This window comes from Pyxicephalus adspersus, chromosome 2 (assembly GCF_032062135.1).
Source record: "Pyxicephalus adspersus chromosome 2, UCB_Pads_2.0, whole genome shotgun sequence".
NCBI classification, from domain to species: Eukaryota; Metazoa; Chordata; class Amphibia; order Anura; family Pyxicephalidae; genus Pyxicephalus; species Pyxicephalus adspersus.
The window spans coordinates 31,266,182-31,293,858 of NC_092859.1; the positions used below are offsets into that span (position 1 = coordinate 31,266,182).

At 38.5% G+C, this 27,677-nt stretch overlaps 1 protein-coding gene across 2 annotated transcripts in view; it reads right to left on the bottom strand.

The window, feature by feature from the left end:
* The window catches only part of FBLN1 (fibulin 1), a 49,283-nt gene extending 25,742 nt beyond the window's left edge, over nucleotides 1-23,541 (bottom strand). For both annotated transcript variants that reach the window (XM_072400272.1, XM_072400274.1), the window contains exons 1-3: nucleotides 23,430-23,541; nucleotides 8,887-8,995; nucleotides 575-710 (exon numbers count right to left, since the gene is read on the bottom strand). In XM_072400272.1, the coding sequence (XP_072256373.1) occupies nucleotides 575-710; nucleotides 8,887-8,995; nucleotides 23,430-23,487 (303 nt within the window). In that variant the 5' untranslated portion in view covers nucleotides 23,488-23,541. The remainder of the gene's footprint in view (nucleotides 1-574; nucleotides 711-8,886; nucleotides 8,996-23,429) is intronic.
* Between the last annotated feature and the right edge of the window lie 4,136 nt (nucleotides 23,542-27,677).

Below are 27,677 nucleotides of genomic sequence, written 5' to 3' on the forward strand. Positions count from 1 at the left end.
AACTCAGTCCTCTGCTCTCAGTCTGCCAAGATACTCTGACAGAGACCAAATGACCAAATTGCCATGGCTTAGATCACATGACAGGGTTCTGGACATTTACATAATGTCGCCGAATATACAAAAGGTTATGGTTTAGGCACATTTGGTTTAGGAACATTTATTAATGATGCAAGCTAAATGATACAATATATTGGAGCCACCCAATATTTGTGGAATTTCAAAAATTAATTTAACTGCATGCATTAATCTTTTTAGTAATCAGTAGGAATAGTACTGTGCTTGTCATTTGGTATATATACACAAGGGGGCGCTATGGAGTAACAATACATTTACAAAGACATTGCTGTAAATTTGGTACAAGTTTACATTGATGTAAATGACAGATACCATAGTCACAGAAAAGACCTAATCAGCTGTGAATAGTAGCAGTCTGTTGTCTGATGCTGAAAAGGTGTATTACAGAGCCCTCAGAGATGAAAAGTCAGGACCTGTGTTGAAAGACGGTCATACAAAATAGTGATCACAAAGATCATTCCACACTGGTTAAACTGTACAGGACAGAAGTTCTTCTCACCTTTGCAAACCTGGATTCGCAGGTAGCATTTTCCTCCTCGCTGATGTCACAAGCATCCTTCTCATTGGCAATGGTTATGCCAGAGGTACAATGAAGCTCCTCCAACTGATTAATACAACATTGTTCTTGGGTTATCCTATGGAGAAAACAGCCAATTTACATTACTTTTGGCATACCATTTATTTTTCCAGACATTTTTATGTAAGATTAAATGTGCATTTGACCTATTTTACACATGATTTTACCTGTCCCATGTGTAGGAATCCAAACGCCCTAAGACTTCTGCTGGGGACTGCCATGGATGTGAAATGAGCAGTCCCAGTGCACTCAGAGCTATTCTCAACCTGAGTTCCGTGGGACCCTTGGGTTCATCCAGAACAGTCTTATCTTTTTAGTTAGCCAAAAAGATAATTGATGTCACTTAAACTGACCTGAAAGTCACAAATTGCTCATTGCTCAAGGCCTCTGTAAACTTCTGGTGGAACTATAAGGTTCCACTGAACCCTGGTTGAGAAACTGCGCTAAAGGTTGCTGGGGGTGCAGTTATTGGCCTTTCTTTTTTATTGTGCATGCATAGTCCTTGGGCTCATATTAATTGGCAGAGTCAGTGGCATGAAACCAATAATCTTTTTAGGTGCCTGTAAAGGTGACAAACCTTAGGCTACATACACACAATAGATTTTTGTCGCTGGAAAAGATCATTCACAATCCTTTCCTATGACAAAAGACTGCACAATGCACGAACGAGGAAAGAGGGGGCTCTGCTAGGGAACTGACTTTTTCTGAAATACTCATATTGGATGGATTCACATGGAAATAGAAAGGAATAACCCTACAAGTAAGAATTTAATACATTTTTTTCTGTGATTTCACCTACGTTTTTAACAGGCTCTCTTTAAATTTGAATTATTGAATATGTTAAAAAAAACATTTAAATCCATGACCCTGAATTATCAAGGATAATAAAGTAATAACAGTTAGAGCTCTATTTGTAAAACAGAAACCTGCAGTTGATTCAAAGGCAAGCATATATATTTCATTGTCCAGTTTGCTATAACAGATGGATTCTATGGGTTATTCAGGAGGGCAGAATTTTCAATATGAGATTTAGATTAACAACAGATCTCAAACTAACAGAAGGAGAGTTTAAAACTAAGTTTAGAGAATATTGTTTTCCAGAAATAGTAGATAAATGATTATCCATAAGCCACAGTCCTTACAAGAAATTATAAATAACAACCGGCACCCAATCATCTACTATATAAGTGATACGGCATATATTCAGCCTCAGCACTAGAGGGCAGCAATACAACTGCATTGTCATCTTCCTGCCTGTAATTGAACTACATGTCCCATGAGTCCTTGCATTGTATATCATGATTATCGGGGTTTACACATGTGGTGGCTACAAATAAAGACATATTGAGCATGGATTGTAGCCACATATATTAAGGATATGCAGTTTTCTGCAAATAATATAAGGTATGTATGAGAAGTAGTTGAACACATGTTTTTAGATCAGCAGGGCAAAGGAATGTATCATTACCACATGAAAGGGATCATTTTATTGTTCATTTTTAATATCCAAAAATATCAAATTAAGGGACTTTCACAGCAGTTACATCTTATAAAATTATTACATTTTATTTACATCATTTTAAAAGAAGTTTATACATGCCTCTCCCGATATAGCAATTCAGGCGAAGCTAAATAATATAATAACATAAATAGGCTGAATACATTGTACACATTACAAATGTAGGGATCATCCAATGCGTTTCGCAGACAATGTCCGCTTCCTCAGGGATGTAATTAGTACAAACAAAAGGATGTATCAGCACAAAAGGCTATTCAACTACAAGAGCACTTTGTCACCTGGTATGGAGGCAGGTATAAAGCAGGGCTAAAACCACAAAAACAGAGATAGCAGTTATAGAGTTAATCATCCACCATAATATTCAATTTGCAGTGTTTTTCCCTTGAGGTTTTCAAAAACTTGCCATTCAAACATCTATTTGGCCATAATAGATAGTTGTTTTAAACCAATGCATACAGTTCAAGAAACAGGGAGACCGCCATCATCTCTGATGCATCATGTGCATAATTTTTGATGCTTAAAACAGACTTCCAGTTAAAAGCAGCATGCTCCTTATAGCTCAGTGTCTGATATATATTCTCAATGCTTATTGATCTGAAAAGGCTGATGTTATTGGCATAAAGACCGAAAAAAGAATCTACCAAACTGTGCATGCACTTTAATAGGGGGAATATAGTACAACAGGCAAGCAAAACTAAAAGACTTAAAGAATTATTTTAGGAAAAACATGGCCTAACTCAACAGTACACACATTAATTGGGGTCCTTTGACCTATCCCATTGATGACATGAGTAAACCAGCACATTAGTATGTATAGCTAGTTCAGGGGGTGGCTTCACAAAACCCTGTCCTTTGTCCTGGATGGGAAAAGTGACAGAGTCTCTTTAAGCCACTGCTCTAAAATACACTAATTCAGTATTGAAATCATAAATCCCTTTTCCATTTCCACTATTCTTTTTGCCAGTGCTTCATAAACTCTTTCAGTTATAAGGTTGAAAACTGGGTCTGGCAATCACATGGCCGCTAAATGACCCCCCCAACACACACATGCAGGATTCCTCCTCTCATCCTCTTTCATGTCTGACATTCACTCCCAGAGGAGCGCCAACAAATGAAGAAAAGTTTCCTCCTTTACTCAGCTGGGAAGTCTTTGCTTCCTCCCTATTTAGCCTATAAATGAGGCCTACTTAGCCAAAGGCTCTTAAAAATTCTTTTATGAAATGCCAGAGTCCCCAAGTCTTATCCAGATATCTCTGGCTGATAGGGTTCTTTTAAAATCCAAGGCTTTAATGTTTAGAGTGTAATAGCATGTCTGAAAGGTTTGCAGGGGCCAGTTAATACATCTCAAGCTGGCAGATGGCTGGAAGCTAATATGAACCTTTTATTAGAAACTGTTTAAAATTAAACTGAGTTTCTGGATTCCATTTGTTTCCCTGACTTGAGGTCTGACTGTAGATATTGTAAGATGTTTTGTGAGTAATTTCAGTTAACGGTCATTTGTGCCCTTCAGTTGGAGATGTTCAGCTTTGCATGTGTGATATGACGGGACATACACTCGCAGCCCTATACGCTTGTGTGCATTGGCAAGCAAGGTTATGTGTGCAAAAGAAAGTGACCACACACATACTCAACTTGCACCTATGAAGTCTACATCTCTCCAGTTCCAGGTTGCTGGATCCTCGGGGTGCAACCCGCTATTCTGCCCAAATTTGTTGGGCTTTACGGATATTAAGCTTGGCTTCCCCCTATGATCTCTGTTGCTTTGACCTGATATAATTTATATTTATGATATACAAGGTATATATAATTTATCACCTGATATATTATATTATATATGATATATCAGTGCTCAACCCAGAAAATTTTTTAAGCCTGGTGGGATGAAATTGTAGGTGGGTGGCAGCCCCTGTCTTGTGACCAAACTCTTTAGTAACCACCCAAAAACAGCTGGGTGGGTGCTGAAAAGTGCCGGGTGGTGCACCCAGCTAAAAGGGCCTGGGGGGAACCCTGTATATAATAATAGAATCAATGTTTAGAAAGAGATTATTTTTGGCTAAACTGATACTCAAAGAAAAAATATAACTCAGATAACTTAAATCACAAAGCAGTTAAGTAAGTCATGGTATTACAGGGTTGCACCCTCTGTTCCAGCGATGTGCCTGCACACGGATACAATACAAAATGTCACGCATGGAGAAACAGAACCACTAGGGGGCGAATGGAGGTGGTGCAAGCCCTGAGAAGGGCCAAGGCGCAGAGTCTAAGCCGTAACCAGGTTTTCTCCAGAGCCTCTGATGTTGAGCATGTTGCGCTGCTGGTTACAGCCAGGTTGTAGTCTTTGGGCACACCAAGGTGGGCAAGCACGGTACCAGATCACCAGGCAGGAGGATAGTCAAGGAAAGCCGGGGTTGAGACAGGCAGCAAGCAGAGGAGGTCAGGTCACACGCCAGGGGTCAGTTGCCAGAGATCCAGGAGACAGACAGCAATGACACAGGGGCCACTGCGGGCACAAGGAACACAGGAGACACTGGAAACACCAGGAGGTACAGGTGATGCAGGGATATCCACAGACAGACAGGAACACTGGAACAGCACAGGGAAGTTGGCTGGGAACCAACAGACTGGACAACGAGGTGTTAGCACAGGAGCTGGACACAGGAAACACTGGATTAGGCAGCATGTGTACAGGAACTAGTTCACAGAACTAGGGAGCTAGGCACTAGTAACTTGTTGCACTAACACAGAATGGAGTCTGTGAGCTAGCTAAATAGCCAGGGCTGATCAAGAGGCTATTTTCTGATTGGCCAGTAGCATGGACGGAGTCGATAAAGCCTGGAAACATAGGCACGCCCAGCATCAGAACTGCACGCATGCGCAGGAGAGAGATGCCTGTGCTTTAGTGAGGAACAGGTAAGTGTGACACAAAAGAGTTAAAGTTTGTGATTTATTGTGCTGTCAGCATGTTGGCGAAGAACCGCTTGAAAGACAAACTTAGCATAGGAGTAGGGAGGAATTGCATTTGTTTTATAACAAGAAAGAAGGTTGTTCTGATTTTCTGATGTTCATCATTAGACCCTTAATGTTTCTAATTTTTGCAAACTAGCCAGAGTTTGAGTTTAGTCTAAAATTGCCAGACTATTACGTCAGACATGGGCTTTCATTTGGACTATTTCCACCTAGTTTGGCCTATGGTGGTGTAGATTAGCCTATTGATACAGCATATTTGTTTAAAATAGTCATTGCAAACTTAAGAAATCATGTCCATTACATTTTTCCCAAGATGGTGATATAGACCATGAAGAAGGACATGCTATTCGTTTTTATTTATTTCCAGTGGCAATCAATTGAGGGACTGTTTTGGGAGTGATTTTGAAACGCTCAATTGATTACTCTTTCATCCTAATACAAAGGGGACTTTTTGCAATATAAGTTTCCAAGAATGGAAGAGAGTGTAGAGCATATGTGTGGAGTATTTGAACATGAAGCTATGCTTTTTGTTCCATGATGGTTTTTGCAGCGTTCTGTATTTGAGATTTTCCTTTGCCCAAAGACATGTCGATATTACCATTGAAAGACAAGTATTAACAACAATTGTTAGTTATCAATGGCATGCAGACAGTACCATTGAAAGTTGAATAATATCAATAACAAGGAGATACCAATAACATGTAGCTTTTACAAATAACAGTCAGTTATTAGTGATTAACTATGGTTATCATATGGGTCATGGTTGCAGGCTCATCTTAAGGCGTAGCATGGGATAACAAAGTAAATGAGAACATTGCACTGCAAAACAAAGTTACTTACCATGATATCTGGCAATATGAAACTATATCATAGCTTCTCAGCAACTTGATATAAAACAAAATATTTATTGTCCAATATCGCTACATGTAATATGGTATATGCCAAACAGCACTGTATGCCATATTAGTAACAGTAAATTGGTCCTGTTTAACAAGCCATTCCGCACTCCATAATATGGTATTTGGACAGTATAGTGTATATATATTAGGTATAGCACTGTGTAAAGTGTGTAGAGTTAAACTTATGTTTTTAACAAAATCTTGTCAAGTTCCCCACTTAACCTGAACCTCACCTACTTTCTCAACCCCAAGAATAGGAGGAGGCTGAGGGCAGGGAATGTAATGTGTTTCTATGGATCTAAAAATAATGAGGAAACTGTTTAGGTTATCTTTAAATATTAGCACAAATATGTGTTGGGATAATACTTCTATTATTAGCCCATACCAGATTTTGGGGCTGATCTGAGGTCTAAAGGTGAGTGAATTAGTCCCAAACTGAAGTCTTAAGGTGCATAAATTTAGGCTGATCTGAGGTTTTAAGGTTTCTGCATTGGACCAGATCTGAAATATAAAGAGGTGTAAAGGTGCAGGCTTTATGAAATGCATAAATTCGCGATACTTTGAGGTCAAAATCTGAACTCACTGAGGCTTATATGAGGCCTGAAGGTGCATGACTGGAGCAGAATCAAGGTCTATATGTGCATGAATTGGGACTGATCTCAAGTGTAAAGGTGCATGCATAGGGTCTAATCAGAGTTGTAAAGGTGTATGAATGTTGGCTTATCTGTGGTATGAAGGATTTAAATAAGAAGCATGAATTATTATATACCAACTATAGTTTTATGCACTAGCATGCTGGTTGACTTGAGCTTGTAAAATTTACATTAAATGGTAAAGATGGCCGATGCTATTAGAACTTTGCTGTACTGTACAATATAATCAAACCTAAAAAATGTATGGAAATGTCTGCTTTATTTTGTTCTTTTTTGTCCTTAAATATTGCCTCGAAAGTTTTTGAGCAAATGTTTTCTTTCTTGTACAACACTTCTGTGATTGATGGAAAAGATGACCATTTTTATGTTTTGTATGCAAGCAAGTTCAATGGGCTTTATATATTTCATCAGGGTTACAAAGTTAATGCAAAAAACATAACCTACTAACATAACCTAACTAACGTAACTTCAACCCCAGCTTTAACTGTACTGGTAATCCTAATGGTAAACATACTACTAATCCTAACAATACTCATAAAATAAGAGCACTGCATAAAAACCAGAGCACTTAAACAAATCCCATAAAAATGCAGACAGAATTTTCTAGCACCATGCAAAAGGACCCAGTGGAAACTTAACTAAGAACCCAGTTGCTGGTTTTAGCTATTGCCCACATTGACATTGTTAGTTAGTTAGTTTGAAGTACAGACTAAAGTAGACGGAAGGGTGGAAGATTGCTAAAAAGATAACTACTTCTGATAAATTAGACAGTTCTCAACCTGCCCCATCAGTAACATTAGTTTAGTCTGTAGCTGACCCACCATCATATCTTTTCAGCACAAGAAATTCTTCCTCTGGTAGATAAACTTTCATCAGACATTAAGTGCACTTCAGATGCCTAATCTGCAGGAGGTGATGATTTTACAGAAATCTCAGGTTACAAGATTTAAAGTGTTTGTCTAACAGTTTGATGACAGATTTAAGTTTGTTTGGCAAAGGCTGTCTTTAAAAAAAAAAAGAAAACCTCAAAATGGACAAGTAGAATGGATAACTTGTGATTACCAGATATACGCCCATGGGGGCTGCAAATTCACAATGATAAAAATAGAAAATATCGGGTGGTCTTCCACAGGTTGGTCATTCATTTAGTGAGTGGTTGTCTATGAAATGGTCAGATGGGGGTTTTGACCTTTAGTCCTAATGCTTTTTTTCCTGATTTTCCTTGAGTCTCCTCCTTTGCCTGCTGCTGCTCTGTTCAATGGCCTACAGATACCCTCCTTGAGTTAAGCAGCAGAAGAACAGGTAACAAAGGCCAGAGGAAGAACACTTGTTGGGAGTTAGCATTAGGGGGGTCTGCATTAAGATCTGTCAGCAGGGTCTGCATTAAAACCTGTTATTTGGGGTCTGCAGTGAAGCCTGTCAGTGGGAGCAGGTCACTGAGTCTTGTCAGTGGGGTCTTCATTGAGGTCTGCTTGGGGATTTTCCTGCAATAATCTTGGAGGGTCTGATGATTTCTACTGAGGTCTGCTTGGGGGTCTATTCTGATGTCTATCACTGGTAGTTTGCACTGAAGTGTGTACTGGGGGTCTGTATTTTTTTTTTTTACTGTATTTGAGGTCTGTTTTGGGGGGACCCCCCCCCCTTTTACTGAGAAGGGGATCTTCTCAATGTTTGCCTTGGACAGCACGAAGTCTGGAACTAGTCCTAGTTTTACCCAAGGTAGACTGTTTTGTGGTTTACATTAGGAACTACGCATTGGGGTTACAGTTGTGGACCAGACAGGAAGGGGAAAAGGTTAGGAATAGGGGTCCTCTTATCTAAGTTGTTGCTCCTCTCAGATTAGCAGTCACAATCTGTGATTACCAGGCTGATGGCATTTCATCTTGATGTCCCTGACCTGTTCTATCACTGTGAGCTGCAGAAGCCAAGGATACACCAAAAGGGGGATAGTGCATTGTATATGCTGGCCCCCATTATAGCCTCCCCATCCACAGGCCACTCAGTGGGGTGATAGTTATGCCCGAGTCACTCGCCAGACAAATTAAATTAATTCCAAACACCTATTTCCATTGTGGTGTTGTTTCCACTGTTGTTACCACAATGCAAATCAGAGTAATTTTTTTTATACACACACACAGGGCTTTATGTGAGATGCAGTTAAATGGTCAAATTTACTGCAAACTGTATCCCATTTACCTGCATTGTTTGGACTCAGAGATGACAGGGAGGTTTTTGCACTCTTGCTTCTGTGATGCCCATTCGTATCCACTTGTGCAGCATGTGTCCACTGTGATCTGCGCAGAAGCTGTGGTGACAAAACAATTATCCTGTTAAAATTATATTTTACAAAGGATCCGACCTCCCAAATATCTGAGATAAAAAAAGGGTTGTCATTTAGCACAAAGTATGTATGCAAAGAATACAACTTTAATTTAAAACAGAATGACATCCACGTTAATCCACTTGTCATATTTCCATATGCAAGGAACAAATGCCTAAGGGCATATATTAGTCATTGCTGCACTCTTTTCCATTAGAGAGTACAGAGGTTGTCCCTGCCCAGTAATTTACTAATCTGCCAGTATAGATTGATGAACAACAACATGGGACCGCTATAGACATGCTAGATATTGGCCCGAGATGATCACCACCCTTCAGGTTGCTATACTGCTTCATGGCCTGGGCAGGTTGCAGTGATCAAGTTGACTGTAAATTCTGCATCATTTAACTTAATAAAAATGTGAGATCATCTGTTCAAAAGTCGAAGTTAAAGCAGACATGGATCATTCAACAGAATAATGCTTCAAAGGGCACTAACAAATCTACTGAGGAATTTCTGCTAGGAGTGGAAATCTTAGTTTTTGTGTCCAAGGTGTACTTACTTTCCAAAGTGCTCTATTATATTTATCGATATTTTTGTTTTATGTTATTTTTATGTGCATTTATATAAATCTATCATTTCAATCTGAAGGTCCTGTTTAAGTAAAGATTTAATGTTTGTCTGTCCAAATATGTTTATTTATGGGACATTTCTGCAATACATGCATATTTCCCCATATTTTATCCATTTAAAGGATAATGCACATTTTTACAGCCTACAAATACCTTCCCTATCCTAAACTCAAAATGTCATTCAGTTTAAGCTTGCAAGTACATCTAAAAATACTATTGATTACCTAATTACATGAGCTTGTTTGATTTGTTTCATATACATACCAGTGTAACTCCCTTTAAGAACTCTTAAAAAGAATGATATTTCTGGCGCAGGGTAAACGGATCCACCTTGCCTGAGAGTGGTAAGCCAGCTGTGATGACATTTGCGTGCTACTGCCCAGAATCTCTGGCGAGAAGGTAAATATTGTCTGTCAATGTGAAATTTTACTAGATGTGTCATGCTAGTGATGTTTTCACACATGTGCTTACTGCTGCTGTGTGGTGCTAGTATTGAATTCTACCTTTCCAAAGGCTCCTGTGATCAGGGGTCTACCAAGTCTTATTTTATCTTCTATCCAACCTAAACCCCAACATAACCCAAGATTAAACAAGGTAAATTCTAAAAGCAATCATGTTGATTTGAATAAATTATATGTTTGTATACTGTATATATTGTATCATGTATGTGTATTATATATATATATATATATATATATATATATATATGTACTTTTTACCTTTGGAAGTGAACAAATTCAAAAACCCTGTAGCTGTTCAGCAATCCACACAAATTTAGACCTTTTGTTTCCTTTTATGCCTTTTAGTTTCCAATTAACAGGCGGGGGTTTTACATTAGACATTTTTTGTATGCTTTCACCTATAATGCAGGAATGTTGGAAAATATAGTCTTTCATTGTTAATTTTACTTTCCATGTCACATGGTCATGCACAGTTGATTATCCCAGTAGTTGGATTTAGAGACGAGAGGAAAAAAGATGTATTGCACCATGTAAGAACAGTCAGTCCATAAAATAGGTATTTTATCCATTTTGTTTCTGTACACTTTTTGTATTTATGTATCAACCTAAAGGATATTTGCATTGTTTAATTTTGGGTTTAGGTAGGCTTTAAGGTTATGTTTAGACTAGCGTTGAAGTTGTGGTGCAGTTATCGCTTCTCCACAGCCCTAAACTGCTTTATGTGGCAGGACACTACATGCAGCATATCACCCCCACAGCAGAGAATGAATAGGGGCAGTAGTGGGTAGTTCAATACCACCAGTTCCTAATCCTTGTAAAATGTTCAAATGCAAGATGGTCTAAGAACCAATGTAGTGGTACAGGTAAGTGAGCAGCTGGTCAAAAACAGCAAGGTTCCAGCTGCTGGGAACCATGGAGGAATGCCTGGGTATATCCTAGACATAAAGGATAGCTAAACTTTCACTGACAAGGAACAAATATGCAGAACAGCAGTTATGACTCCACTTTACCAAATCAGTAACTGAATAAAGCCAGACACAGCCAGGCAATTACCACATTTAGAAGAAGCAATCAGGAATGGTAGCTCACATATTTATTTCAGTACAGCATTTGAGACTTGTAGTCATAATTTCCTTAAAGTGGTCTGATAAATAAAACAGTAAATATAATTATAAAATAGTAGTTGTTGTTTATGTGAGCTGATAACATTCTGAATTAAATGCATTTCCTATTAAATACAAGCAGCGAAAGTACCTGGTATGACCTGGCATCGGCATCCTGCAGTCCCTGTACAGAAGGACTGGAAAATATGCAATAAATAAAAAAAATGTACATACAGTTAACTTTTGAACAGCACAGTTGATAATGGCTGCCATACTTCCTACGTAGCACCAGACATGTAGTCCTATTTTATAGGCTGCCTCATAGCTTGGTACTAAAACCTGCGACTGATAAAACTGTCCAGACAGCTTGTCTCATTCCAGACAAATAAAATAAATACATTTTGTAGCTGTTTTCAGTCAGGGGATCAATCAAACACAGAGAATAACAATAGTGTATAAACTGTTTCTCTGGAGCCAAACAGCAAGTCACACAACAGCCACAACCAGATCCACATTTTTCATCTGGGCCAAATTCTCCTTCCCACTGAATGCAGCATGTTAAAACCACATTTCAGATACAAATCAAGTTTTCCTGATGACAAACAACTGTTTGAGTGAAACTAAAATGTACAGCAGCTTTTAAACACACATGTCGGGGCTTACGTAATAGACGTAACCTAATACATTAGGTTTTGGTGTCTGGAGATTAGTGCTGATTGTTTTTGGAACAAAGCTACCAAAGAAGAGTGATTTGTCCTAATTTTCTCTAAGCAATTATTCCTCCTGTAATGTTTACCCTAACACTATCCTACTCTCCTACACTAGTGGTAACCCTTTAGGTAACCCAAACACAAACCCTCCATGAAGCCCCCACCCCAGGGCTATGTTCAGACTGGCCATTGTGGTTTGGTTACTGATTCTTCGAACCGCTGCCCATGGGGAATGATTAGGTTAGGTGAATGACCAAGCCAGGTCTGAACCCAGCCTAACACTAACCCTCCCTGCCACGTACACTAACAATTGCTGAAACTCTAATATTAACACTACAGCTAAGTTCCATTGTTGATTGTTAGGGATTGTTTCAGGTGACTGTTTAGTAACAATGGCTGTTCTAAAGAGAAGAGATTGGGAACGTAGGAGCAGGAGGTGCCCTGCTGCAGGAACATCAAGTTTTATTTGGCATTGCAGGATAGCTGCTCACTAATAAACCCTTAGCAATACTGGGGCACAACTATATACATATAAGATTTTTTGATGACAATCACAACCAATAAATTCAAGAGACAAAAATGTAACCCTCACCTTAACACTCCTTGAAACTTTCACCCTAAATTTATTACTCCCTGTTCCCCTTACGCTAACATTCCCTGTAATTCTAATGCTAATATCCCCTGTAATACTAACACTAACACAAACTATCCCTCCAACTTTCACCCTACAAGTTACTTACCTTCCCTGGAATCCTAACCCCAACTTGTATGCATAGGTTCACTTAAACTCAAAGCTGTCATAAGACATATATGTAGACTGACATTGAAGACCTTTGCTTCTGACACTTTGGCTTCAGTAACTTCTGAGTCATCGATGTGCAACAATTACTGGGGCAAAGAATTTCAACTTTTCCTATTCTCCTATTTACTGTCTGTTTTCCAGAAAATGTGACTCATAAATACTGAAGCCAAACTAAACCAGGCAATTTGAGTGAATCCAAAATATGGCAGTCTCCATGTTCTTAGCAGGGCACTTTAATCCAAACCTGCTATGGGTAATGCATTTAGGTCTTAATGCATTGGTATGATGTCAAGCAAAATATTTTGGGAGATTGACACTCTGACAAAACCCAAGAACAGGGATCTCTCTCTTTGGCATAGACATCTTGGCTGATGTCTCAACATTAATAAATAGATGCAAAAGTGAACGTGAAGTAAAAAGTAATTGAATTTGCAGTTCACTCACAAATGAATATTTTAGTTGTATGTGGTACCTGGTAGGCTGAATCAGACCCTAGTTTCTTTTTAGTCTTGGATACCCCAATTGTGAAATATCACTTCTTGGATACCCCAACTGTGAAATATCACTTCTTGGATAACCCAACTGTAAGAAATGACCATAATTCCAGACTTCCTGTTCACTTGGAAGTTTGGAAGTTTTGAGTATTCCTGCCTATCTGTGTTTTACATATCTTCCTATTATAACAAAAACCCAAGAAGAAGAGTAAGAACCACTTTTAAGGGGAATAGAGGCCTCACCAAAGACCAAAGTCCATAAGAGATAGAAGAAACCATCAGGTGGTTTATTTCTCCGTCATCTTTTTTCATTGACCAACATTTCATCCAACCCCTCTAAAACAAAACTGTTTTATTATATGAAATAGTTTTTGGACTAAAAACTTGAAGTTCTGCCCAAAATACAATTTGTATTTCAGATTTTCTACAGTATTCAAGAGGTTTTTTTTGTGACATAATATCAGTATGGGACTGGATGTCATTCCTTTCTGGATGACACCCAAAGTTAAGAATCTGACAGAATACATATTGAGTATAGGAAATATTTCTATAATAAAGCTTAAGGATCATTTACCATTACATTAGGTGGATCTCTTCTATTTCTCAGTTCTCTAGTTTTGAGGTCCCTTAAGCTGAGTTCCCACTTACATAATGTGCAATATCAAAGTGTGATAGGAAACTCAAACAAATCGGTCATTTATCTCCCCCTACCCATTGTATCACCACTTTCCTTTTTCTACACTTGGTCTGCTTTCGCTAGTACAGTTACTCCTTGGCTCATATGGTCCCTGATCAGGGAGTCCCACTGCTCTTGTGGTTATTCGTTTACTTGTCCTTATTTTTTAATCAATCCAACCATCAAAAAAACATTGCCCTTTGTTAACAAGAACACATAAATATCACTGTTTTAGTAGAACTTGGTCACACACAGAAAGCAGACCACAAAAAATGTTTTACAAGAACCAAAGATTACCCCCATATTCAAGGCATTTTTTTCTATGCTATTAATATTTGTTCTGCTGTCATATTACCCTTTTTGCTTGATTACTTTGAGCCAGTTGTCCAGAACATGCATGCATGGAAATCATTGAAAATGTTTTAATATATCTGAGAGATAAGTGCAAATAAAATACTAGTTGATCCAGCCAGAAAACAAGTCTTGAGCATCCTGCAGCATTATCTCATACAAACTTACCCCTATACTATAATATAAGAAGTGGGGTCCTGTAATCCTGTCTTATGGTGACAATTCTGCCCCTCCATATGGTATAGTTTGTCACCCTAAAATGTTTAGTCCTGGCAGAATCACCAGGTGACAATAAGGGAAAAAAACCTAACAAATCATTTGGTAGATAAGACAGTTCATATAGATGTATTTAAATTGTGTGCTTATCTGTTTGCCTTGTGCTTAGCTTTAAGTTATACATTGCATTACTTTCCTTGGCCTTTTACTGCAACATTTACATTGGACAGACTGGAGTGAATGACAAATTAGCAGCTTCCAATGTATATTTGCCATCTTTGGCACTTGTACTATGAGTTCAAAGGAACATTTGTCAATGAAAAACTGATAATGGTGGAGGACTAAAATTTCAATCACAGGAAAGATGTTTGCTCAATAGGCTGTGAAATTTGACAAATGCTTTTAACAGGTGGGGTTATCTTTTGGACAGGAGCCAGGGTCTCTTCCAAGGGCTCATTTCAAGGAGAACTCTGGCCAGTTGTTCAAAACAGCAAAATAGTTGTTAGTGTTATATATTTCAAATAATAATAAAGCACTTTACAGAGTCCATAGTCCTGGGGATTAACATCTTAGATTTTTATTAATGTCTTGTTCCCTGGGCCTAATTGAATAAATTATTTCTCACTTCTTGTTCTGTGACATACTTTTATAAAACAGGTTATGAGAAAAGAAAGCTGAATAGAGTAAATATGAACCCTTCCCACTGGATCACCCTCTGGAATAAACACAAAAGACATATGTCAATGATTGACATACTAGCTTCTGATTTACCATTCCTCATTGTCAATCTGCACATTGCGAGTATAAAATAATTCCTATTTTTTTATAAAAAATACTTTTTTTAATATCAGACATTGTCAAAATCAAGACAAACAAATACATTGTCTCCTTGCAGAGAAATAGGTAATATGCAATTCAGTGTCAGACACTGTGAAAACATGGTGTTTGTACCAATCCTTCCTTTATATTACCATATGCAGTTCCTTTGAGACCATTATGTCACCATAAAGTAGCAAAGGTCTTAGCAGACAATATGCACCAGTTTAAACATTATTGGCACCCAATATCCTCACACAAAGGAATTAAACTGCATAGAAGCCTTTTGGATTGGTGAAACTTCTGGAAAATCCAACACAATTTGATTAAATATAATAAAAAATGGCACACCTATACGTGAACATCAGTGGTCCATCTGTTTGTTTACATCAGTAAAATGTTTATGGGCCCCGCAGATGGACCTATATACCTGCCCCACAGAAGCCAATGAGTATGTAATTTGTAAGTGCAGCACTCCAATGTAAACAAACAAGAGAACGTCTGGGGCCCCTGGATCTCAGGTTGGTAGTGGAAGCGTGTTTTTGTTTGTTTTTTAGCTCAACAAAAAGGCACACAAGATAAATGCTCTCTATGTGAAAGTTCACTTATCCTTAAAATCAATATACTTTACTTTCACAAATCCAGTCAGGGGGTCTGTGTGGATTTGGAAGAATAACGTTTTTTTTTTTTATCTTTTTTTTTCAAGTACAGCAGCCGTGGTGAATTCCTCAAGATGTTTTGAAAAAGCTACACCCATCTTTCCAGAGGAAAGGCTACGGAAAATACTTTCTATTACAGAACCAAAAATAGATGAACTTCTACTGAATTATTGTGATTACACCTTGGAGAGTTTTAAAGAGGTCGATCTTTTTTTATAAAGTGTAATATTATTACAGAGAGTCATACTGTGTATAGTAAATGTCATTTTTCTACTTATTTCCCTCTTGGTGGCACTGATCCCTTTATGGAAAATCAGTTTTTAGATCACAGTAAAAGCTATTGTGGTAATCCATCCTACCAGGGTGTGATAGACTGCAGGCCAAGCTTAATCAAACAGTAGCTACAAATTTCTATGTTGTTCTATAAATCTATGACAGTGTTTCTCAACCAGGGTTCCTTGAGCTATGAGGTTAGGGGTGCTAGGGGTTCCATGAGCAACAATCAGTTAGAGAGGCCTATAACCATAAGAAATTAGGCACAGGGCCTACATGACAGGGTGTAAGGCCTAGCCCAGGGGTGATAAGGGTGAATAAAATGAAGTTAGGCTAGGAGGGGCTGTGCTAGTGTGCAGCATGAGGTAGGAGGGGGTTGGGCATAGGACATGTAAAAAGGGGGAAGACAGAAGTGACAGGCCCACTTTTGGAAGAAAAGGTATACGCCCACCCACCCCATCTGTTATGGTTATAATTTGAAATTTTGATTCGTTTTAGTGGTTGGGGTCTTGGAAATCTTTTCCAGTCCATTGGGAAAGTGGTGTATTTTGGCAGGGGGGGGGATCCTCTTTGGTGGGATTTCCCCTTTATGGTGAATAGATTAATATGGCTCCTGAGGCGGTGCTGGGTGGCTAGGGGCCAAGGTGGAGATGTTGTAAGAGTTAAATTCCTGTTGGGTGCGGATTTTGCCTTCTGAGACCTGCAGCTTGGTTGTTTGGGTGTATAACCGGGAGTTTGGAAATTGATAACATTATGGATATTGTGGCTATGGTTATGTATTATTAAAAGGTGGGAATTAGGTTGTTGGTTAATTAGGTTTATTCAGTGGAATATGTTGATGTTATATAATCCCAGTTTAATAATAATAATAATAATAATGGAGTGTTATGTTATATTATGTTGATGTATGCTTGCATATCGAAAGTGTAAAATACATTTTTTTTGTCATTTATTTATTATTGGATATTTGTTTGTTAATTACTTAAATGGTTAATTTATTTAATGGTGGTTAAATAAACGCCTGCTTGCCAGCCAACTTAAATCCAAGATTGGTGTTTGGGTATTTAATGGTGGGGGAGTGGTTGGTAAGCAGTTGGGGGGTCTGGGGGAGGCGGAGGTTCTGATGGGGTGATAAAGGATGGGCTAGAAGGTCCGAGCTACCCTGGTCATGTAACTCTCAGGTCAATTTAGTTGATACCAATAATCTTTTTGGCTATTTGCAAGGATGACATTATTCCCATAGGTCAACAATGTAAGAGGCATTCTTCCCACTGACCATCACACTAATGTATGGTGAGCTGTGGATATAGTAATTATAGCAGGGGTTCCCTGATGATCTGAATACTATTTCAAGTGTTCCTTCAGGCTAAAAAAGTTGAGAAGCACTGCTCTAAACAGTTAAAACAACACGGAGATATGATTTTGGACCAGTAGACCTCATCAAACCCAAGCAGAAAGTGATTGGCAAGACAGAATATAACACCTAACTACTTTGTCCATGTCAACATGCGGACTCTAATTAAGTCTAATTCAGGTACTCCCCCTGCAAGTAATGTTATGTGGCAGCCTCGGAACACGTGATGGATGTCATATGGCAGCAGGTGGTACAATGCTAGTGATGAAGATGAGGAAGAGAGGGGTAAGTGTGTCTTCTATGAAAAAAATAAATACAAAAGTTTTTTATTATTGTCTTTTCAAAAACTTTATAACTGTAGGTGGAACAAATTTTTTAACTTTCTGTCCAAAAGAACTAACTCAAAAGAAACACCAGAGACTTGGTAATTTCTAGTATAGGGGAGCATGTGACTCATTCTCCCTGTTCCATGTGAAAAGACCTGCTGCTTGGTGCTTGGCCCGGTGATGTTGGGGAATAATCCTCAAACTTGTATAGGCCTAAGGCCATGAATTGGAGCGTTGCACATTACTTCACCTGTTTGCTCTAAGCAGTTGAATAGGCTGATGGAGGAGTAAATAAGGATGAGTATGTGCAGCTAGAGAGGGAGGAAGCTAAGTCAACCTTTTCTTTCAATGACACCATGCATATTTGTTCACCTAAACTTCAGCTCTTTGCTCATCTAATTGCAAATCCAGGGAAAACTAGTTTGCTTTAAATGTTTTACATTTTCATTCTTTTTGTTCTAAAGTGTTAAACTAGAAAAAAATACTCAGTTACACCGTACTATGTTGTTTGCCTCTGTTTAAGATATAAACTTGCTAAAAAAAAAAAAATCCTAATGGCCAAAAATGTTTATTTCTCAACATGTAATGAAAAATGCTGCAATGAATGACCAGAATGAAATATTTATGACATCACAGCTCATACCAACCAATGTTTGTTTGTAGAATTATTGTTACGTCCCTCTGATACTTTTGTCTCCCAGCTCTGAGGCCCAATGTCCTTGCTCTAGAGCTATTTTATAGGCAATATTCAGCACTGACAGCAAAATGGTTAATGTGGGCCCCTAGAATTGTAATAAAATGCTTGAAAAAGCTGCTTCTAATGACACCCCCAAGGGGATCATGACTTCCTAATTTTGACTTTTCTTTGAAGATAAAGTAACTTCATCTCCAGGTTTTTTTGATCAAGCCCTCAAAGTGCCAGAGGGACACATCTCTCTGTAACAATGACCTAGTGAAGTAGGCTTTCTGAGATCTGTGTGTTCCTCACTTTTACACTCTCTATCAAAGGAGCTTTGAAGTGTGGACAGGAAACAAACAGACATTTAACCTGCCTTTAATTTTCACTCAGTAGATTTCCACATTGATGTCGCAGGCATGTTGGAGAACAGACAGCAGGAGACACTTATCACAGATTACACCTTCTCATCCTGCCCCTTGCCTGAACACACAGTGACTAATTGTAATTACACACAAATGGGAACAAACAATGATGGGGGGCAGTTTAGGTAAAGTTCAGGTATGTTATTTTCTTTGTGGGTTTTAAACGTGTGCAATCTGTGTGACAAGATCACAAGCATGAGAACTAGTCATTGCACAGACATGATCTAACATCTATACAATCAGGAATTGGCTGCAAAGATCAGCAGCTCTGAGATACAAAGATGATATGAAAAGATGAAAAGACGCATCTTATTTAGAGTGATGGACTGCAGAAAATCTGCATCTGGTTGTAAGTTTAACATAGGGAACAAGCTGACAGGTAGGAGAATAAAAAGCGATAACTTATTAGTGCACCTCTGCAGCTTTATTGTCCAATCAGCAGGCTGTGAGAAAGAGGGACGGGGTATTAAAACAGATTGTGCCACCTAATTACACTGGAAACCTATGGTCTGGTTGTGATATCTGTCTAGATCACAAAACTGGCTGAATGGATAGGTAAGATCATGCACATGGACACATTTTAGAGGTGTATTTTACTGATTTTTCTGGAGCTTTGTTTTAAATTTTCTTCTCCAGAGATAGAGAAGCTTAGATGGCAGCTGCATCAAAGTAAAAGCTCATCTGTCATTGGGACCTGATTGGAGGAAATCCCTATAACAACGCCCCTGAGTATGTTAATCTATCTCCATTTATATAGCAGCAGCATATTACATAGTGGTTGACAAAGTGTAAAGAACTAAAAACATTAATCTATGTCTGCAAAAAAAACTTACAGTCCAATGTCCCCAACAATCCCCTCAAATCACATACATGCCAAAGTCAACTTATTCACATATCAATGGAAATACGTGTAAGAAAGAAAATTAGGAATTTCATGTAAACATACAATCTACATGCAGTCAGTCCCAAGGTTAATGATAGATATGTTTAAGTGCCAAAAAAAATCTTTCACAAAAAAAGAAGTTTTCTGGCCTTAACACTTGCTTGCATAGAGCAAGCATGAACTGAAAATTTTAAGAGTAAAAGCTTAACTGTAGTTTCAGCCTTCCATTTCCTAATTTCCCCATCCTCCCCCTTCTTACAGAGGCCCCCACACTGTATATGAGGAACTCTCTCTTTCCACCAGAACAACCTAGTGGGAATAGAAATATACTTTACCTTCTATTTCTGTTCAAATGAAAACTTAAAGGCCACGCTTACAACTGAGATCAAGGCAAACAGAAGGGCTAATCTTCCCACTGGGGACTCAAACTGTGATACAAAGCAGGCAGAAGATGTTCCACACTCTACCCAAAACTTTAGATACTGTACACTTTAAATAAAGTAACGTATCATTATTTATGATGATAATGATACATTAGTAGCACATAATTACTGGACTTAATACCCATTAACCCAATTGATTTTTTTGAGCCTGATTTATTAAAGCTCTCCAAGGCTGAGGAGAATACGCTTTCATCAGTGAAGCTGGGTGATCCAGCAAACCTAGAATGGATCTGGTCCAGGATTCAAAACCTTTGCTGGATCACCCAGCTTCACTGATAAAAGTGTATTCTCTGCAGCCTTGGAGAGCTTTAATAAATCAGGGCCAATGCCTTCATCCCTAAAACCCAACTTCAGCCAGCAAGTTTTTTTTAGTAAAGGAAAGAAAGAATGTCTCCCCAATGGGGTCACAAACAGAAATAAATCCCAATTACAAATTTTCCCAACTTTATCAAAAAAAAAAAAAAAAAATTATCTACAATTCGAGTTCAGTTGAACCTAACCTATAAATTATGAATCTAGCTTATAATATTACATTAAATCCCATCTCTCTGTCTCCTAACTCTATGGTAGATAAAAATATGGCTGTTTGTGGTCTGCTAGAAAATTACATAATGAAGCCAGTCCTTTTTTTCATACATTTTTTTGGCAAAATATTTGTGGTCACCTGACTATAACAACTATATGATCTTGTTGGTCATTCCATTCCAATACCATGGGGATTACTGAGTTAACCTTTTTTTCTGTTCTTCTGGTCAGGCTTTCTACAAGATTTTGGAATATGTCTGTGGGAATTTCTGCATATTTAGCCAAAAGAGCATTTGTTAAGTTAGCTACTGATGTTGGATAAGAGGACCTGGCTCACCATCTGCATTTTTGATTTAATTTAAAGGTGTTTAGCAGAGAAGAGGTCCTTGCGCAAGCTGATCAAATGGCAGTCTGAAAATGTCCAAATATTCAATCATTGCTTAAAGATGTGCTTGCAGATTTAAATTTAAATTATTAAATACATGCTAAAATGCAACTAGATTATGTACTGGAATTTGTCTGTTATATTCTCTATATAGAGAGGTGCAGAAAGCTAGCTTCATCTCTGTTGCTGTTCCTCCATTGTCCATTTAACAAGGAAAGGGATATTTTCCCCCGAAATATGCTGCTGCTATACAGTACCAATTTAAGACCTAACTGCATTTTGGATGGAGCAGAGAAGTTCAGCTAAATAAGAGAAGAAATCCATTGCCAGGAAAATCATTTCTGATATAGGTATATCATTTGTGTACTTAACTGCTTGGGTTGCATCAGGCTCCTTCAGGGATTCATTCTTAGAGCATTAGCCATGAGGGATTTTAATGACCTATCAGTATTATTTCCTTAAAGATAAGGGGTGTCTAGACATTAAATGGCCTGCTTGGGCAATATAATTGTGAAGGGGGATAAACATTAAATAGTCATTGGTCATTTGTTAGTTCTGCCTACAGATAAGATCATCTAATTATAATTAGGTTTAGACCACCTCTACATGGCCAGAAGTTTCTCAGAGAAATAAATTTGCCTATTCTCTGCGACCCTTTATCTACCTGCTTGGTGGCAAGAGGAGACCCTTCCCATTTCTCCCCATTTCTAGTACACGTCACTACCTGTATCGTTCAAACGATCGTATCTAGCGTGTGTACTATATTGTTGGCATATATTTGAACGATCGTATCCTTGTGCATAATCGTTTGATTGGTCGTCAAACGTTCGTTTTGCAAGGACAGTTATTGCACGTGTGTACATAGCCTAAGGCAATTTAGTTTTCAACAGGGTGCAGGAGGATTAGAACTCCTGTTGGGTTTTCACTCTAAAGGTTTGCCAGAGTTCTACTACTTCCTCTCGAATTGACAATGGTTTCCCCAATTTGAAAGTGAGAGAAAGCTTCAACAGGAACATCACCAATATAAATCTAGCAGGGCTTCTTCTTTTTATCAAGTAATCAAAGCATTCTTAATCTGTATGTGTTGCCAGTGGTGGGTTTCAGTCACTTACTATCTGGTAAAACTATTGTCACCTGAAATGTAAATGGGGGGGAATCTACCTAATGAAATAAAATGCAATAAAAATTAGACAGAAGATAACCTTCTCCTAACCTAATCCATCCTCATTAAGTCCACCATAAAACCAAAAAAGTATAATTCGTGATGTTCTACATACCATTATTTGAGATTTGTCAAAAATATCAGGCTGTGAATATCCATTATCTGAAAGCTACCTACTACCTAATTATACTTTTTAGAAAAAATATACACTTATAATTATACAATTTTTACATATATATGAAAAAAAAAATTAGACTGAAACCAATATTTTTTATAGTAATACAAATGTACCTACAAGTTCCTTATGTTAACTCACTGGTTCAATAACTGTAGCCACACCATAAGTCCTAACATTTCCCACCAGCACCACATTAGAAGCATACTGCCCCAAACGTTTAAAGGCACTACCAAGTTGGTAAAGAAGTTGATAATTTTACTAGATTTTTACAATTAATGATCCAATGTAATAAATATGCCGTCTTGGTAAATATGTGGTGCTTGAAGAGGTCATGTAAGTAACTTAGCTTAGATTAACAACTTCAAAAACAAAGGTGTCTTATGAATGTTATACTTTTTGCCAATTTTTACCAAAGCTTAGAATTTTCTATGTATATGGTGATATACTTTAGACTGTAAGATCACACATATAGTCTTTTGGTTAAAAGACATCTGAAAGATCTTTGTTCATTATTGACTTGTAAATGCATCTTTCTCTCTTGACAAATTTTCCTACCCTTTGATACAATTTTGTTGTCTGGATGTGATCTCAAAGTCATTACAAAAATTCATGATGTGCAAGTTTGTTTCAAGATGTTTCCATCTAATCTTTGCATATTGCTTTGATGATGGATTTGCAGAATGAATGTAATCACAGCAGCAAAAAGTTCAAAGTAAAAGTTTTTTCAAGACTACAGACAGCAGCTGCACATCATGTGCCCACACAAAAGAGTTCATGGCTAGGTGCCAATTCCCTGTCGCATGTCTGCTCCCCCAGAAATTAGGGTCCCCCATATAGCTGCCCAACTTCTGTGGCCCCCCAGCACTCACCTCTGTGTAGGAAAATGGATAGCAGACTCAGCAGTAGCATCTTTTGTGGAGGACTCATTGTGAAACACAGAGCAGAGGACCTGGAGAGTGCTAAGTCTGAGCTGAAATTTGGCTGGGTAGGAGGAGTTGCTGGGATGCCTCAGAGAGGAGGCAGGGAAAATTCAGAGAACAGAAAAAGAGGGGACTGCCCTTCCCCAAATGTCTCAGTCAGGAGGGGTCTGGACAAGGAGAAACAGTCTGGTTTTGACTTCTTTACAGTTCAGTTGTCAGATCTGCTGATTTGGGTCCCTGACAAACATAAAACAATACCAATACACTAACAATAACAATAAATAAAGAAAAAAGGACACGATATAGAAAAAGTTGAACTCAACATGGTATCTGAAAAGGTGGGACAGCACCCATATACTCACCTTTCTTCTGCCACTTTCTTTAGCTGCCAGGAGAGAAGAGTGAAAATCCAGTGTATGCTCCATGTCATGAAGAAAAACACTTACATAGGACTTAAGACATAAGCTACGTACACACGTTCATGCCCGATAATCGGCTCAGGGCACATGAATCTGGCATGTGTACAGCCCCCGTTGTCCATCGCCTGAACGACCGCCCTGGGGGATCCACGGAGGATGGACAATCCTAATGCAAGGGAAGGGGGAAAGAGTGCAGCGGGGTGCCGCTTTGTCATTCTCCCCCTCCCCTCTCCATAGAGCAGAACGGTACTGTATGTACAGCGCTCATTCATACATCATGCAGTCCTAAGTCGTTGGAAAGGATCGTGAAAAAATCCTGGGTATCTGATGGGCCAATCTACAAGCACCAACACTGCTATTATTATTACACAGTATTTATATAGCACCATCATATTACATGGCACTGTACATAGTCATGTCATTAGCTGTCCCTCAAAGGGGCTCATAATTAAAAGTACCCAGAGGAAGTCCATGCAAATACCGGGAGAACATGCAAGCTCCATGCAGATAGTGTCCTGGCTGAGATTCAAACCTGGGACATAGCTCTGCAAAGGCTGGAATACTTACCTCTGAGCCACCATGCTGACATATGACGGAGGAAGGGGATAGAGTCAATGCCCCTTCAAATATAGAAGTACATCACTCTTTGCTCTTGGGGGACAAATACATCAGTATGAAGTAATAAAGTTAGCTTTGCTGCTGGTAGGACCATTGTTGGTGAACCTGTTGCTTTGTTCACAATACACTGTAGCTCTTTCTTCTGATTACTATGTCACTAGAGAACACAGTGGTGACTCACAGGGTTTGGTAGGGGAACCAAGAGCAAAAGGACTTTTTAAAAGTATAGCTATGTCCCAAGTTCATAGCAATGAATGTTATAAAATATCCAGGACTCTGCAGGCTCCAGGCCATGAGCCACATTTTATCATTCAGTCCACCAGTGTTCAGTAAATAGGAGTATCTGTCATCAGGTATTAAAAGAGCTGCTATTATAACCTGGTAGTGCAGGGGTCCTGAGTTAAAGTACCTCCAGGGATATAATTTAGAATATATGTATCGGTGCAGTTTTCTTCCAGGTTCTCCCCAGTGTTCCATACAACCAAAAAATATCACACAAGTTAAAAATGTCAACTGGTGACGGCAGTGGCAGAATAAATAATACAACCATTTGTTTTTATTTTTTTAGATGGCTACTGTGACCAACACATACAGTTGCCATTAGGCTGTAAGTTGGGCCATCCTTAGCCATGTGCTAAAGGAGCAGGATAGGGGAAGCAGCTTTTGAGCTGAAATGCCAATTATCCACAGATTTGCTGTTGCTTTCTCTGTGGGAGGCAGCTACCTCGTTATACTCCATGACCCTGAAAGAGGAATGAGCATCGTCTCTGTTTGAGGACGAAATGTGCAAACAGTCCTGGCCAGAATTCTGAGCTTAATTCACTCAAGCTGTTTCCATGTGTGTGACATCAGCAGTGCCCTTGGCTGAAAGGTTGCCTGGAATTCACTATCTGTTACCCTCAGCTGATTCCAAAATTGTCACCTAGAATTTGTGATTATCCTTTGGGTTTGAACACTGCAATTCTGGCTTGTCATCATATCTGGCTGGTTTACTTTGAGCAGAAAAGTAGTATATTGCTTTGTTAGGAAATCTGATTAGTTCAAATGACCTAGTAAAGTGACAAAAATGACCACTTACCAGTTTACCTTGACAAACCCCCTCGAACAGAAAATATAGTCTTCCTGACCCCTTAGTTCACCGGTCTTTGGTCAGGGTCTCTTAGGGATTTCATTTTTAAGGCCATTGTGACATAACTATAAAATCTGTAAAGAGATTCATAGGATGTCAGTGCAATAAAAAAAGGTTTTATTATTAGAGGGTTATAGGGCTAAAATCATTACCATGTGATATATAACAATGATATAAATAGTTATATTTCCTGAATATTTCCTGATGAGGTGCTTTTCATGTCACTCAAGTATAACAGACATTCCATAATTTATTTTTAAGTCACATACATGTACACTTATATTTACATGCACAGACAATAAAACATTAGTTATACCAAATTTATAAAACCCAGAGTTGCCCAGATTATAGGACAAGTAAAAACATAAGAAAAAAATGACACTTGTCAACAGAGACACAATCTGCACCAATACAACCAACAGAAACCAAATCAGTACCATGCTGACAAACATGTCCTGTTTGTACTGTACTGACCAGCAGAAACATTTTTTTAGAGATCAGTCACTTCTATACTGACCATCAGAACCATGTTAGTAGTGATACAAAAAGTACCATCCTGACTATCTGAAACATTTTCACAGACGCAATCAATACTGTACTTGTCATAAGAAAATTGTTCAGAGACGCAATCAGTAATGTACTGACCACCAGAAATATATGAACAGAGACACAGAACCGTACACAGAAACATCTCTACAGAGCCACAATGATCACTGTAGTGTACTTGCATGACTTTTTATATATAAAAGTGGGGAAACGTGCATGTATTGCACATGTGCTCTATTGGGAGGACACTGGGCAGAGTTGTTTGCAGCATTGAGCTAAATGGTACATATTGCACTGCTGTGTAAAAGGGCAAAAAAATCTAAAGGCATGCATACAACAATATAAACAAATATATATATTTATAAATATATATAATAAATCTATAAATATATATATACATATATATTTGTTTTTTTAAGAAACTTCCCTTTCTGACCCCCTCCACATGCATACATTCCCAGGAAAACAACCACTTTGAATCCCAAAAGCCTCCCTACACAGTGTGTAATAAAATGGCTCTTGGGAGATGTCATTCTGGGGGTGATTACATCAAGAATTTTATAAACCTATTGACTATATCACAGGGTTTAATAACAACTGCTTCACACTACAAGATCAAGGTAAAATAATCACAGAGAGATGGAACATTTCAGGGAGGTTTGAGGAAGTTAATGGGGTAACTCTTTAAGGTAACCAATTTATTAAAAAATCAAAATATGGGCTAAATGCTCACTTTACTTTTAAATGGAAAGGGCAGGAGACTAACACCAGCAAACATGCATAATTAAAGTTTGAAAATATTTCTTGTGCATGCCCAGGTTTCAGCAAGGCATAATGAAAAGCTAAAGGAAAAAGCTGTGTAATAGGTTGCATGTGAGAAAGTCCTACTTCTGGATGGCATTTGGGGAAATCTGACTCTCGCTGTAAAAGCTGCACTGACACTCAGACTGGCGTAGTGCACTATTCCAGGATGTCTGCCCCACTCTTGCTGCTCCATTTATAAGCCCGCACCTCCCAGTTCATTGTGCTAAGCAGGGGCAATTCAGCCTCCATATGGTTGTAATTGGCAGCAGACTGAGAGACTGAGAAGCAATGAGAGTCAGATCTTTGCTGAGGATTTGTAGAGAGAACCTTACTGTGTCAATAATGAGGGAAGCAGATGTATGGAGCTTGTCATTATTGCTAAATGGGAAAAAATCAGCAAATTCCTTAATCGGCTCTTACAGTACTCACCTGGGAAATATGCTGGATTTGTCTGGCCAGAGTCACAATAGTGTGGCTGAATGATGTTAAAAATACTGTGCATGCAAACATTTAGGTTGGGCAAGCATGGTGGCAAAATGATTATCACTCTTGGTCTTGCAGGTTGGAGCACTGGGCTCTTTTTCCAAAAAGAATATAATCTATTTGGAGGTTGTACTTATCACTGATAGTTCCTATATGTCCTTCAGACAGTTTGACTGGAGTTTTACTTTAATGTTTTTT